The 11,990-nt window shown below is 36.3% G+C and overlaps 3 protein-coding genes across 3 annotated transcripts; 1 reads left to right on the top strand and 2 right to left on the bottom strand.

Moving 5' to 3' along the window:
- The first annotated feature begins 33 nt into the window (after positions 1–33).
- LOC9326469 (Fanconi anemia group J protein) lies at positions 34–6,152 on the top strand. Its single transcript, XM_021011145.1, is given in 26 exon segments — positions 34–658; positions 746–809; positions 906–981; positions 1,081–1,145; positions 1,235–1,282; positions 1,374–1,474; positions 1,552–1,687; positions 1,825–1,886; positions 1,955–2,028; positions 2,113–2,183; positions 2,255–2,342; positions 2,428–2,506; positions 2,600–2,689; positions 2,781–2,883; positions 2,996–3,089; positions 3,164–3,247; positions 3,350–3,506; positions 3,616–3,797; positions 3,902–3,946; positions 4,062–4,090; positions 4,173–4,342; positions 4,438–4,487; positions 4,489–4,557; positions 4,636–5,475; positions 5,549–5,673; positions 6,005–6,152. Coding segments are annotated over 26 exon segments (3,327 nt in total). The 5' UTR covers positions 34–333; the 3' UTR covers positions 6,105–6,152.
- A 908-nt stretch (positions 6,153–7,060) lies between these two features.
- Positions 7,061–7,946, bottom strand: LOC9326468. Its single transcript, XM_021014246.1, has 4 exons — positions 7,858–7,946; positions 7,563–7,749; positions 7,245–7,470; positions 7,061–7,086 (listed from the first exon to the last, which is right to left on the bottom strand). Exons 1-4 carry the CDS (start codon positions 7,944–7,946, stop codon positions 7,061–7,063), a joined length of 528 nt encoding a protein of 175 aa, XP_020869905.1.
- A 1,141-nt stretch (positions 7,947–9,087) lies between these two features.
- On the bottom strand, positions 9,088–10,877 carry LOC9329189 (transport and Golgi organization protein 2 homolog). The gene is made up of 5 exons (XM_021014495.1): positions 10,541–10,877; positions 10,277–10,497; positions 9,962–10,192; positions 9,700–9,843; positions 9,088–9,595 (listed from the first exon to the last, which is right to left on the bottom strand). Exons 1-5 carry the CDS (start codon positions 10,617–10,619, stop codon positions 9,455–9,457), a joined length of 816 nt encoding a protein of 271 aa, XP_020870154.1. The 5' UTR covers positions 10,620–10,877; the 3' UTR covers positions 9,088–9,454.
- Between the last annotated feature and the right edge of the window lie 1,113 nt (positions 10,878–11,990).

Genomic DNA, 11,990 nt, shown 5'->3' with positions numbered 1-11,990 from the left:
TGAGTTTTTTTTCTTTCTCTTTCGCTTTGCTGGTAAATGGGCTTTTATAGGCCTAATTAACTTTTCAAACAACAGAAAATTAGTAAATGGGCTTTTAGAAGCCCAATTCTTTCCCTCGTCAATGAAGCGAAAGTACTGCCGTTCTTTCGTAACTGATCAGAACTGTACGTCGTTTTTAGATCCTAGCTTGTCAGACAAGCTGTAACAATGGCGAAAAAGGGTAATATTTTCCCGCCCACTTAATTTTAACAACGCAAAATTCTCGAAACTCAATTCTCTCCTACTTATTGTTTATCTTCCGTCACCGAATCCAACGATATAGATTAACGGAAGATGGCTCCCGCAACCAGCAAATCGGATTCGAAGGAAGAAGTGAAACAAACCCTAAACTCCAAAAACCCTAAAAACGTCTACCAAATCGGAGGCCTTCAAGTTGAATTCCCTTATCAACCGTATGGAACCCAGCTTGCTTTCATGAGCCGGGTCATATCTACGCTTGATCGTGCCCAGCGAGATGGTCACTCCCACGCTTTGCTCGAGTCTCCCACTGGAACAGGCAAATCTCTGTCTTTGCTCTGCTCCGTTCTCGCTTGGCAAAAGAGCTATAAATCGCGGTTTCCGAATGGAAATTTGACTCATTCGAGAACGCATCCCTCAGGTTCGTCATGACCCTAATAATACTGCATCTATGATTAGGAAGATTATTTTCTATTAGTTGTTAATTAGTGGTTATATCTCTCAACAGATAATGCTGCATCTTGTAATGTTGAGCCACCTGAACCTGCAATTCCTACCATATACTATGCTTCGTAAGCATTATTACATCATTAGTTATTGGAAATGTTGCAAATAAAGTTTATGTTTTTCTTCTTGTTATTGATTGATTGTTTGTTTTTGTTTCTTAGACGAACTCATGCTCAGATCACTCAAGTCATTCGTGAGTATCGGAAAACCGGTTACAGAGTTCCCATGACTGTATTGGTATGTCAAAACTTGATCTTGCTCTCTTTTGAGGATCTTGTTTTTTTTTTTATGTTTTATTTGCAGCTACTCATTAACATTGTTTCTTCATTGTGTTAGGGTTCAAGGAAACGTTACTGCACCAATAGTCATGTACAGGGGAAAGAGAATGTTGACGAAAAGTGGTAAGTTTTCATCCATAATTATACCATCTCATTATCCTTTTCAACTATAGCATAACACCTTTATACTAACATCTATTCTTTTATTCTAGTCGGTTGCTCCTAAAAGATAAGAAAAACATAAAATGTGCTGAGTTCAAGTGAGTTTTCCCTAATAATCTAAGTTCTTTGTGTTTCCTCATCTGTTGTTACCTCGTGCAATCCATGTAATTGCTTTCTTTAAACTTCCAGAGGCGTCGGTCAGATCTTAGCTTACCCATCACTTCAGCAAAACGGTCACAATGGGGTTCATGATATTGAAGATCTTGTAAAAATTGGAAAAACTGTTACAGGTTAGTATCTGGTTTATTTCACTTTTAATTGATTGTATTTTTCAACTTCTTAATCCTCTAATAATTTTTCTTTTTAGGCTGTCCATATTTTGCTTCCTGGAAAATGTTGGAGGTTGCACAATTGGTTTTTTGCCCTTATTCCTATATAATTGATCCTGTCATTCGAGGCGGAGTAAATCTACAAGGAGCGATTATAATCTTCGATGAAGCACAGTAAGCGCTTCAGAACACTTCTTAGTTTTACAATTACAATTTCCTGGTATGAAAAATCAAGTTTTCAAATTTCTTAGCATGCTTCATGATGTTGATGGTTAAGACCGTCTTCTACTAAAATCTTTCACTGTCCACAGTAATATGGAAGACATTGCTCGTGAAGCAGGAAGCATTAACATGGAAGAAGATATTCTTTTCAGTAAGTACTACTCAAACACAAGTTTTGTTCACTGAAATATCTTTACTAATGTGGCTTGTGTTATGCAGAATTGAAGAATGAACTAGAACAGGTGAGTGAGAATGAGCCAGAGATATATGAATCCTTGTATATAGTAGTAGAGGTAAGTCATCTATCTGGAAGATAATATTAAGAGGTAGCTTTGCTGTCTAATTTTTAATATTGAGTAATGTTCTATGTATTCTAGGGATTGATAAGCTGGATTGGGAGAAAAAAGGATTCACTAGTAAAACGTGATTCTGAGCACTATTTCTCTAAGTACGTCTTCCAATCTTCTACTTTACTTTTGAATTGAAAAATGGTTCCAACTCTGTTTATCAATGTGACAGTTGGACTGGAGACAGAGCTTTAAAAGAGTTAAAGGAATTCAATATCACTCCTGAAAACTTCCCAAACTTAGAGGCATGTTTTAACCAAGTAAGTCATTTCTTCTATGTTATCTGGCTAAGCCTGCATGCGTTTTTTACTATGCTTGAATGTGACGTTGTGCTTACTGGTCAAGGCGATCACAAAATCAGAGGCATCAGAAATGGACCCGGATAAGCCTTATTTGAGTGGGATATCTGTCTCCACACTAGAAGGTTTTTTTTTTGCGTCTCACTAACTTTGTTAAGCATTGATCTTTTGTAATGTAATCTTTGAGAATGAGAGCTTATTGAACAATTTTCATGCAGAGTTGTTTGCTACACTTACATACTTCTTTTCAAGAAATGGAAGTCACGTCCTAGATTATGAAATGGGTTTACAACGGTCTGCTAAGAGAGGTACAAGTGAATTCTTTATAGATAATGTGTGAAAACTTCACCCATTTTTTGAAAAACAAAAGGTGTTCATTGTTGCTTTAATGGGATGCAGGAGATAATGGGTGGACGCATACTTTCAGTTTGTGGTGCATGAATCCGTCTGTTGTTTTCAAAGACTTAGCTGATCTTTCTTTATCCATCATTTTAACATCTGGGTAAGCAGTAGTATCCTGTTGCTTACTATTGCTTCTGCAAAAGAGTTATGTCATTCTGCAAAGAGTTATGTTTCTTGAGCCATCCATCTCCTTGGTTATGAAATATATATAGGACTTTGTCACCGATGAATTCTTTCTCATCTGAACTTGGGATGCAATTTGGCACTTGTTTAGAGGCTCCACATGTGATTGATCCTAATATGCAGGTTCTGACTAAAGCTCTCCACTTAGCAACACATTCAAGAACTGAAATTATGATTTAACAATATATTTGTTCCAGGTGTGGGCTGGTGCAATCTCCAGTGGTCCTGGTAATTTTCCTCTAAATGCAAGTTATAAAACAGCTGATGCATATGCATTCCAGGTACTGCTTCAAGTTCTTTTTGCCTGTAAATTTGTTCTTTTTCGTAATGTGATTCGATATTTTTTTTGTGTTGTAAAACGAATGCTCTGCTTTGCATTGAAGGATGCTCTAGGGAAATCGTTGGAAGAGATTTGCAGTATTGTACCAGGAGGCTCTCTGGTATTCTTTCCAAGCTATAAGTTGATGGAAAAACTCTGCACGCGTTGGCATGAAACTGGACAATGGTCTCGGCTCTGCTTGAAAAGGGACTTTTTTATCGGTAAGTAACATCTATCTTCTGTGATCATGTAAAAACTGTTGCAACACTTCCTATACTGATGCATTCTTTTTCTTGTCAAAAACCTTAAAATAACTTTCCTTGGTTGCAGAACCAAGAGGAGGAGCCAAGGACGATTTCGAAACTGTTCTGAAGGAATATTATGATTCGATAAGCGGAAATAACAGATCGAATGGAAGAAATAGCAGAGTTAAGAAAGCAGGGTCTGTTATAACTGAGGCTCAAGATGATTCTAAGAGAGGATCTGCATTTCTTGCAGTATGTAGAGGAAAGGTTTGTTGTTGTTTTTTTGTCTTAGTTTCTGTTATTGATGTCTATTTAAAGGGACCATATGAGCATGACATGATTTGAGTTTAAATTCTACATGTTTCTCTTAGGTTTCAGAAGGGCTTGATTTTTCTGATGACAATGCCAGGGCAGTGGTATCCTTTTTTGAGTTTGAGTGCTCTGCTGCAATAGAAACTTTATGATATTTTTGATTTATACTACTGAAATTGGCTTATGAATGGACTGTTAAACCTTGATGATTACGTACAGATAATTGTTGGCATTCCATTTCCAAACTTGTAAGAATTCTATTTCAATTAAAATCTTTTAGCTTCGTTTGAAATCTTCGACAGTTTTTCTTACGAATCACTTTCTTGCCAGGGGCGATATTCTAGTCGAACTAAAGAGGAAATATAATGATACCAACAAATCATCTAAAAAACTTCTTGGAGGGAGTGAGTGGTATTGCCAACAGGCGTACCGTGCTTTAAATCAAGCAGCAGGGCGATGTATCCGGCATAGGTTTGATTATGGTGCCATCATATTCTTGGGTAATTTTATAAGACTTCAATATCTAATGAAACGTTTTGTTTCCAGTTCAGTTATGATAGATTTGAGGCTGTCTTGTTTTGGTGTCCCAGATGAGCGATACCGACAACCAAGGAACAGAGCTTCTATTTCAAAGTGGCTAAGGCAGTCTATCAAAGTGTATGATAATTTTGAAGCTTCTATGGAAGGATTAAGATATTTTTTCAACAGTGTCAAGGTTTTAAACAATCTCATTCCTTTCCTTCAAACTTTATTACATACATAATCATTAAAATTCTTTGAGAATTGCATGCAGGAGACAGTTGACAGTAAGATATTAGAGTCCCATGAGCAGAATTTGTTCCCTAAAAACCAAAGCAATGCAGATCCAGAAAAGGAAACCTCTGGTATTTCAGCAGCCAGTCCATGTTCTAGCTCAAAGAATGAAAGCTCTAGCCTAGAAACAGGTCTGAGATCTCTGAGGTCTCCTGATCAATTCTTAAAACGGCATGTATCTACTTCAAACTTCGGAAGACCTCCTCTTGGTGCTGAGTCGTCTGTAATAGTAACTCCGGAGAGATATTCCATTGGTGATACCCGTAGTTCGATTCTAGAAGCAGAGTCACCGTTGAACATGAGTGTTAATTCCCATGCTTTGAAGAGAAGAAAGTTTACTACCTCTCCAATCATCATTGACCTTGAAGAAGAAAACAGTAACTCTCCTGATACTAGACCCGAGGATCACACGCGTTTCACAAGAAGAATTGAATTTGGGTTTCCGGAAGTGGATCAGAGAGTGATGAGGATATCTTGTTCACTCTGCAGAAGTTCATTAGGTCACCCTGAGAACCACTCATATCCCAAATGCTTGTTGACTTCGTCGTCCAAAATGTATTTGCTGTCTCTTCTGAAAGAAACATCAGGAATTGGTTCTGCAGAAATGCCAACAAGTGTTTCAGTTATCATGACAGATTGCTCATTGGTTAATCAGAGACTCTGCAGAAGTTCTGAAATCTCAAAAGGTCAGGGTATTTGGTCCGAACAAGATGGATGTGTTTTCAAAACTATCTTTTGCCCTTTCTGTAGTGTCCCAAACACCTGCCTTGGAGTGCAAGTCATGGCTACTGATTCATCAAACGCCCAGTTTATGAGCAAAGTAAGCTCAACTTAGTGATTCATCAGAGTGCATTGTTTTGATATTAAGATCTCTTTTTACTTTTTTTTTGCAGATTTTATTCTTTGCTGATCATCTAGAAGTCACGAATGATGCTGCAAGCAAGCAAACAACGTTAACGCACAAGGTATTCTATTCTTGCATACCATTAAGTCTTTAGAAGCAATTCTGAGGTTTCAGTTTGGAATAAATGGAAGTGAAAATATTTTGAAATAGAACTGAAGTTATTTTATTTCTTTCAGGATAACTCTTGACAGGAAATTCCACAAATCTAGCATCTTATATGATGTGGCATAGTACAATCTGGGATCAATTTCATTTTGTTAAAACATAATCATTACCTATTGGTATTGTAGGAATCTCTTGCTTTTTTTCACACAACAATAACTTTTTTTTTCTTAACTTAAATATATATTATACACAATCTTTTTTATACAAATGCCTTGATATATTCGTTAAAATTAAAAAAAACATAAACTAACCTCATCAGCTTTTGGTATAATATATATGATCTGTTACAAGTTACAACTGATTTTAGACCTCTAAATATTGCATATGGGAAACAAACACTCGTACAAATCGGGACACTTTGCTCTATTGACCCAACATAATTAAAAAAAGCATGAGATAGATATACTTAGGTTGTATCAATGAGTCCCATGACCGCAGTTAGATCAGAGATCACTAGAAGCTATAATCACCTTCTCCTGCTCATCTCCCTCGACAAAGACCAAGGAGGGTGTAAAATACGATGTGGTGTCAAAGCTTCTGACAAAGAACTTTAACGGTTCTTGACCAATTGCTTGAAATTGCTCGATCAGGGTTCCCGAAAATACTATAACCTACCCTTAATGTCTGCATTCATTCTGCAAACCATGGCTCGGTGTCATCAACCGAATTGAGAGATACAAATTAAGTTGAAAGTACAGTGAAAGAGAAACTATAGATATATAAATAGCTTACGAATTGTATAGATGGAACCAAAATAAAAGTGAACTTTAAGTTGGCATAGGAGTCTTAGAAAATCAACTATTTATTTATGTATATCAAGTAGAATGTTCATAGACGACTGGAGATATATTTAGTGTGACCAAGGAAATAGGTTTCCGTGAATCTTAACAAGGTAAATAAATTAGAGAGATCTATTTACAGCATCAACGAGATTATTTAATAATTAGAGATAATAATATTCGGATGCTTCCCAATGTTTGTTTGTAACTCTACTGGATGTTGAAAGCGAAGTCGTGTGTCTTCCATGCACCATTCTCATCCATGTACCTCTCAAATAGCATCACTTCTCTAGTGCGTTTCACCACCAATGCTGTCGTACTTGTTGTTCCAAAGCGTTGCATTCCAAGCTGAATTGAAATGGGGAAAATAGAGATTAATGAAGGGATGGTGAGGAATCATAAAAACAGTTGATAAATTTCTTACTTCTCCAGAAGGATGGTTACGTATAGTTTGGCGAAACACCCCGTATGCTCTTCCTTCAGAATCATACATAAACCTCCCAGCACTATCGTTCATATGTGCTTGTTCATTGTTTCCCAAGTCAAGAATTATCTGGCTAAACAAGCTTTTCAGGCATAAATCCTGCATAATACCAACAAAAAATAACAGAGTGTTTTGATTTTAGACATAAATAAAGAAACTATACGAAAAGATTTGCAAAAATGGACTACCGTGACAATGCTACTCTATTACAAGACATTTGTAATTAATTACCCTGGGAGATTCTGTGGAATCGAGACCTTCCAAAGGAGAAAGTGTATGAACACCAAACGGAACGGGTTGTATTATGACAATTGGCACTTGTTGCGAGGGTTTCCTGATATGAACCATTGAATTCAAAGTCATGTCTGCGACTATAAGGCTATAGGACCACCCATCGGCCGGATCATCCAGTTCTCCATTATAATGTCTTTCCTCTTCACGCTGTGCCACGTGGAGAGCAAAATCCTGTGGACTCCTATTGCTCTGCAATCAAACAAAGCAATACCTTGATCAAATAAAGATATTCAAAGATGTTTGAACAATAATGAAAAGCAAAAAAATAAAATCAAACAAACCTCCAAGAATTCAATTGGGTACAACTCAGAGCCTGTGTTTTGATCAACGCGGTCAAACAGTATCTCTGCACTCATGAGAAAAGCGACTCGGCCTCCTCTAGAAATACCAAACCACGTTCCGCCGTTATCTTCGCACCGACCACTCAATATCTCGCCATTTCCATTCCAAGATGCCTCACTTATGACCCTATTAATCACTCATAGAAATAAAGATTAAAAAATCAGAAAAGTATTCAGAAACAATGTCTTATACACAAACTAAAACAAACACGTCGAATGAAAATGTTAAACTTGCCTATTTTCCCAATTTTCTCGGTTCATCAGCAGCGTGAGTTGGTTGTTGTTTCCCTCTCCCTCTGCCCAGTTGAATGCTACGATTCCCATTTTGTTTTTGAAAGAATATATAAGTTTTTTTTGCTATCTGAATCTCTTGCTCTCTGTTGTGCTTGTTGTGATTTGTGTTGTGACCCCTACTCTGTATTTATAGCCGAGAGATGATTCAACTGTGCTCTGCTTTTTCCTTAACTTGTCAACTTCTTCCAACGTAAGTACCCCAACGCGCTTAAGAGCTTCTTTATCCATTTTTGGATTTAGCTTTTGCTGTTTTCTGTCACCATCATACTTTCTCTTCCATTCAGTAACCACCAGAATATGTATTGCTATTTTAATTTTACAGATTCATGTATGTAAAAACGTTGAAAAAGTGGCTTCTAGTAGCATAAACTTGCTATAGTAAGTAAAATGGAAGACACATTGTTTCAATATCTCTCCAATTGTTCCACTTTTGCTCTATATTTTGTTTTTTTTTTCTTTTCTGATTGAGTAAGGAGGACTCAGGTCTATGTGTGAACCATTTAGAAGTATTTCTTTTACTATATTAAGAATATACAAGAAGTGGTTTACTAGTAGCACACAAGTTTAAGACTCAAATCCAACTACTCTTTGGTCTTAATTAACTTTGGTAGTCTGATTCTAGTGGCTCTAGTGCTTATTGAGTAAGGAGGAGTCATGTTTATGTGGAACCAGTTAGAAAAAGTACTTTTACTAATCTGAGTAAAATTGAAATGAAGACGTTAAAGAAAACACGATGGAGATGATGAGGTGACAGCTAGGGACTTTTTTGGTTGCGGATTGATTTTACTAATCTGAGAAAAAGGGAAACCAAGACGTTCAGGAAAACACCAATAATGAGATGATGAGGTGTTGTGATCTCCACTCTGTTTATATAGCCGAGAGATTCTCTCTCCTCTGCATTTTCCATTACTCTGAACAATCTCTTCATGTCTTGTCTTTCTTGTTATAGTTGTTATGATAAATGTCTAGTGTGCTTGCTTTTTCTTATTTTCTATATGTTCTTGCCTTTTCTAAATTCCTACTCTCTTGAATTTTCTTTTAATATCCATATATGTTCTTGCTTTTTCTTGATTTCATTGTTCTTGTTCATTACCGCATACGACGTGGTGTCAATGTTTTTGAGAAAGCAACAAGGGTTCTTGACGAATTGCTCAATCAGGGTTTCCAAAACGAGTATAAGCTATCCCAGTTGTGTACATTCATTCTGCAAACTATGGCTCGATCGATGTTCTCATTGGATTTGAAAAATACATGAATTAACGTGAAAGTAAAGTTAACGAGAAACTCTGGAAAAATAACTCAAGAACTGAATAAGATGAAATATAAACTGAACAGTCTACATAGGAAAGTTTCAGAAATCCAACTAGTTTTTATTTATTTAGAGGATAACGTTCATAGACTAGAGATTTATAGTGTGTGACCAAGGAAATAGGTTTCCCTGAACCGACAAGATTATGATGTATTAATTAATTACAGCATCAACAAGATTATTTAGTATAGATAATAATATTCGGATGCTGCGGAATGTCTCATTGTAACTAGATGATGGTGAACGCGAAGTCGTGATCTTCCCAGTTATCATTAAATTTCTCCCTGTACCTCTCAAAGAACATCACGTCGTTGGTGCGTTTCACCACCAATGCTGTCGTACTTCTTGTTCCATAGTGTTCGGATCCAATCTGAATCAAAAAGGTAAAAAAAAGAAGAAGAGAGATTACAATAATATAATGTAGGTGATGATCATAAAAAAGGTGGCTCAATTATAATGTTTTGAGTTTCTTACCCTCATGTCGACGACAAAAATAGACATCAGTGGGACTCTTTCGTAAGCTCTGACTGGATCATACATAATCCTAGCAAGCTCCCTTATTGGTGGTAGTCGTTCTCTGTTAATCATCTCACCAAAAGAGTTTTTCAGATGTAAGTCCTGCATGAGACCGAAAAAAAAGGGTTTGCTTTTAAAGCTATACATTTCTATATGAAAAGATTTGCAAATAGAATATCATAAAGAAAAACTCTGTTACAAGATTCTTGTACTAAATTACCCTGCGTCCATCTTCGGAATCGAGTCCATCTGAAGATAGGGTATGAACACCAGGACCAACAGGCTCTATATGGACAATGCCATTTTCAGACAAAGATGGTTTGGAGATATAAAACATTGAGTTTGAAGCTATGTCGGCCACAATTAGCTGATAGGATATCTGCGTGTTACGTGCGGTATGTCCGGTATCTGCAGCCAATGACTTTGCAAAGTCCTCTGGACTCTCGTTGCTCTGTAATCAAGTAATCAACGCAATCCAGTGGGAATCCAGATAGTTTAAACAAAAAAATCAACAAAAATCAATCATTAATCAAACCTCTAAGAACTCAAGAGTACGACGCTCGGCACCGATGAATCTGTCATTGACAAGTAGGGGCCATGCATCCACAAGAAAAGCGACTCGGCCTCGAATAGAAATACCTAACCACGTCCCATCGGTCTCTTCGCAACGACCACTCAATATCTGGTAAGTTCCAGTTTCATCCCGTTCCCAAGCCGCCTTTCTTATTGACCTATTAATCACCCATAAAAAAAAGGTTATTCAACAATGTGTGATGCACAAATTATAACCTAACACGTCGAAAGAATTTTAAACTTGCCTTGATTGCCAGTTCTCTCTGTTCTGCAGCAGCGTCAGTATGTTTTCTCCCTCTCTCCATTGGAATGCTACGATCCCCATCTTTTTTTTTGAAAGAATATTTAAGTTTTTTGCTATTTGAATCTCTTGCTCTCTGTTGTGCTTGTTGTGATTTTGAGTTGTGACCCCCTCTCTGTATTTATAGCAGAGAGATGATTCAACTGTGCTCTGATTTTTTCCTTAACTTGTCAACTTCTTCCAACGTAAGTACCCCAACGCGCTTAAGAGATTCTTTATCCATTTTTGGATATAGCTTTTGCTGTTTTCTGTCACCATCATACTCTCTCCTCCGACTAGGAGCCGTGTCTATGTGATGCAATTTACTTTTACAGATTCATGTATGTGGAAGACAAATTGTTTCAACATTTCTCAAATTGTTCCACTTTTGCTCTATAGCTTTTTTCTGATTGAGTAAGGAGAACTCTTGTCTATGTGGGAACCATTAAGAATTATTTTTACTATACTAAGAAAATACAACAAGTGGTTTACTAGTAGCACACAAGTTTAAAACTCAAATCCAACTACTCTTTGGTCTTAATTAGCTTTGGTAGTCTGATTATAGTGCTGATTGAGTAAGGAGGAGTCATGTATATGTGGAACCAGTTAGAAAATACTTTTACTAATTTGAGTAAAATTGAAATGAAGACGTTAAAGAAAACACATTGGAAGGCAGCTAGGGCCATTTTTGTTGGTTGTGTCTTGAGGTTTCAGTTTGGAATAAATGAAGAGTTTGAAATAGAACTGAAGTTATTTTAATTATTTCAGGACAAAGCTTGACAGGAAATTCCACAAAATCGAGCATCTTATATGATGTGGCATAATACAATCTTGGATCAATTTTTCATTTTGTGAAAACATAATCATATAAAGACAATAACACACATTCCGGTTATAAAACTCTGTCTAGTTCCATACCCTCAATCTTAATAACCTTTGCAACAAGCTAGAAAGCTTAAACCAGGATGTTTTCAGCATTGCTTGTCCGACCCTTTTTTTAGAGGCGTAAAGCAAACTTATTATAATGTGGCCTTAGATTTGTAAATTTTATTCATTTTTATTTATATTTTTATAATGTTTAGAAAATTATATAGGTGTTTTGTAAAGAAAAAATAAACTAATGAGGGATTTTTTTTTTTTTTTTTCAAACTACAACATCATATGATAAGCTTGAAAACTCTTACCTATGAAATATGTTTTGAAAAAAACTAGTGTTTTTAAACCCGACCCAGATAGTGAACCGGACTACCTTCTGGGTCATCGGGTCACTGGGTTAAACGGGTTCGACCACGGGTCAATTGATTAAAATTTTATTTAATATATTTAATATTTATAGAAATGATTTAGTTTTTATAAATATAAAAATAAAAATATTCTTAATATATTATAAAATATG

Source organism: Arabidopsis lyrata (assembly GCF_000004255.2).
Source record: "Arabidopsis lyrata subsp. lyrata unplaced genomic scaffold ARALYscaffold_1, whole genome shotgun sequence".
Lineage (NCBI taxonomy): Eukaryota > Viridiplantae > Streptophyta > Magnoliopsida > Brassicales > Brassicaceae > Arabidopsis > Arabidopsis lyrata.
The sequence above is the reverse complement of the archived record's forward strand: the minus strand, read 5'-3'. Positions and strand labels throughout refer to the sequence as shown.

Excerpts from the sequence above, each read along its gene's own strand:
- LOC9326468 (XM_021014246.1), bottom strand. The coding sequence starts at position 7,946 with ATGGGAATCGTAGCATTCAACTGGGCAGAGGGAGAGGGAAACAACAAC. Across the intron at positions 7,750-7,857 it reads CGAGAAAATTGGGAAAATAG|GGTCATAAGTGAGGCATCTT; the intron begins GCAAGTTTAACA and ends AGTGATTAATAG. Across the intron at positions 7,087-7,244 it reads TACACTTTCTCCTTTGGAAG|GATTTATGCCTGAAAAGCTT; the intron begins GTCTCGATTCCA and ends GGTATTATGCAG.
- LOC9329189 (XM_021014495.1), bottom strand. The coding sequence starts at position 10,619 with ATGGAGAGAGGGAGAAAACATACTGACGCTGCTGCAGAACAGAGAGAA. Across the intron at positions 10,498-10,540 it reads GGCAAGTTTAAAATTCTTTC|CCTTTTTTTTATGGGTGATT; the intron begins GACGTGTTAGGT and ends ATTGTTGAATAA. Across the intron at positions 9,596-9,699 it reads TTTTTGTCGTCGACATGAGG|ATTGGATCCGAACACTATGG; the intron begins GTAAGAAACTCA and ends TTTTTGATTCAG.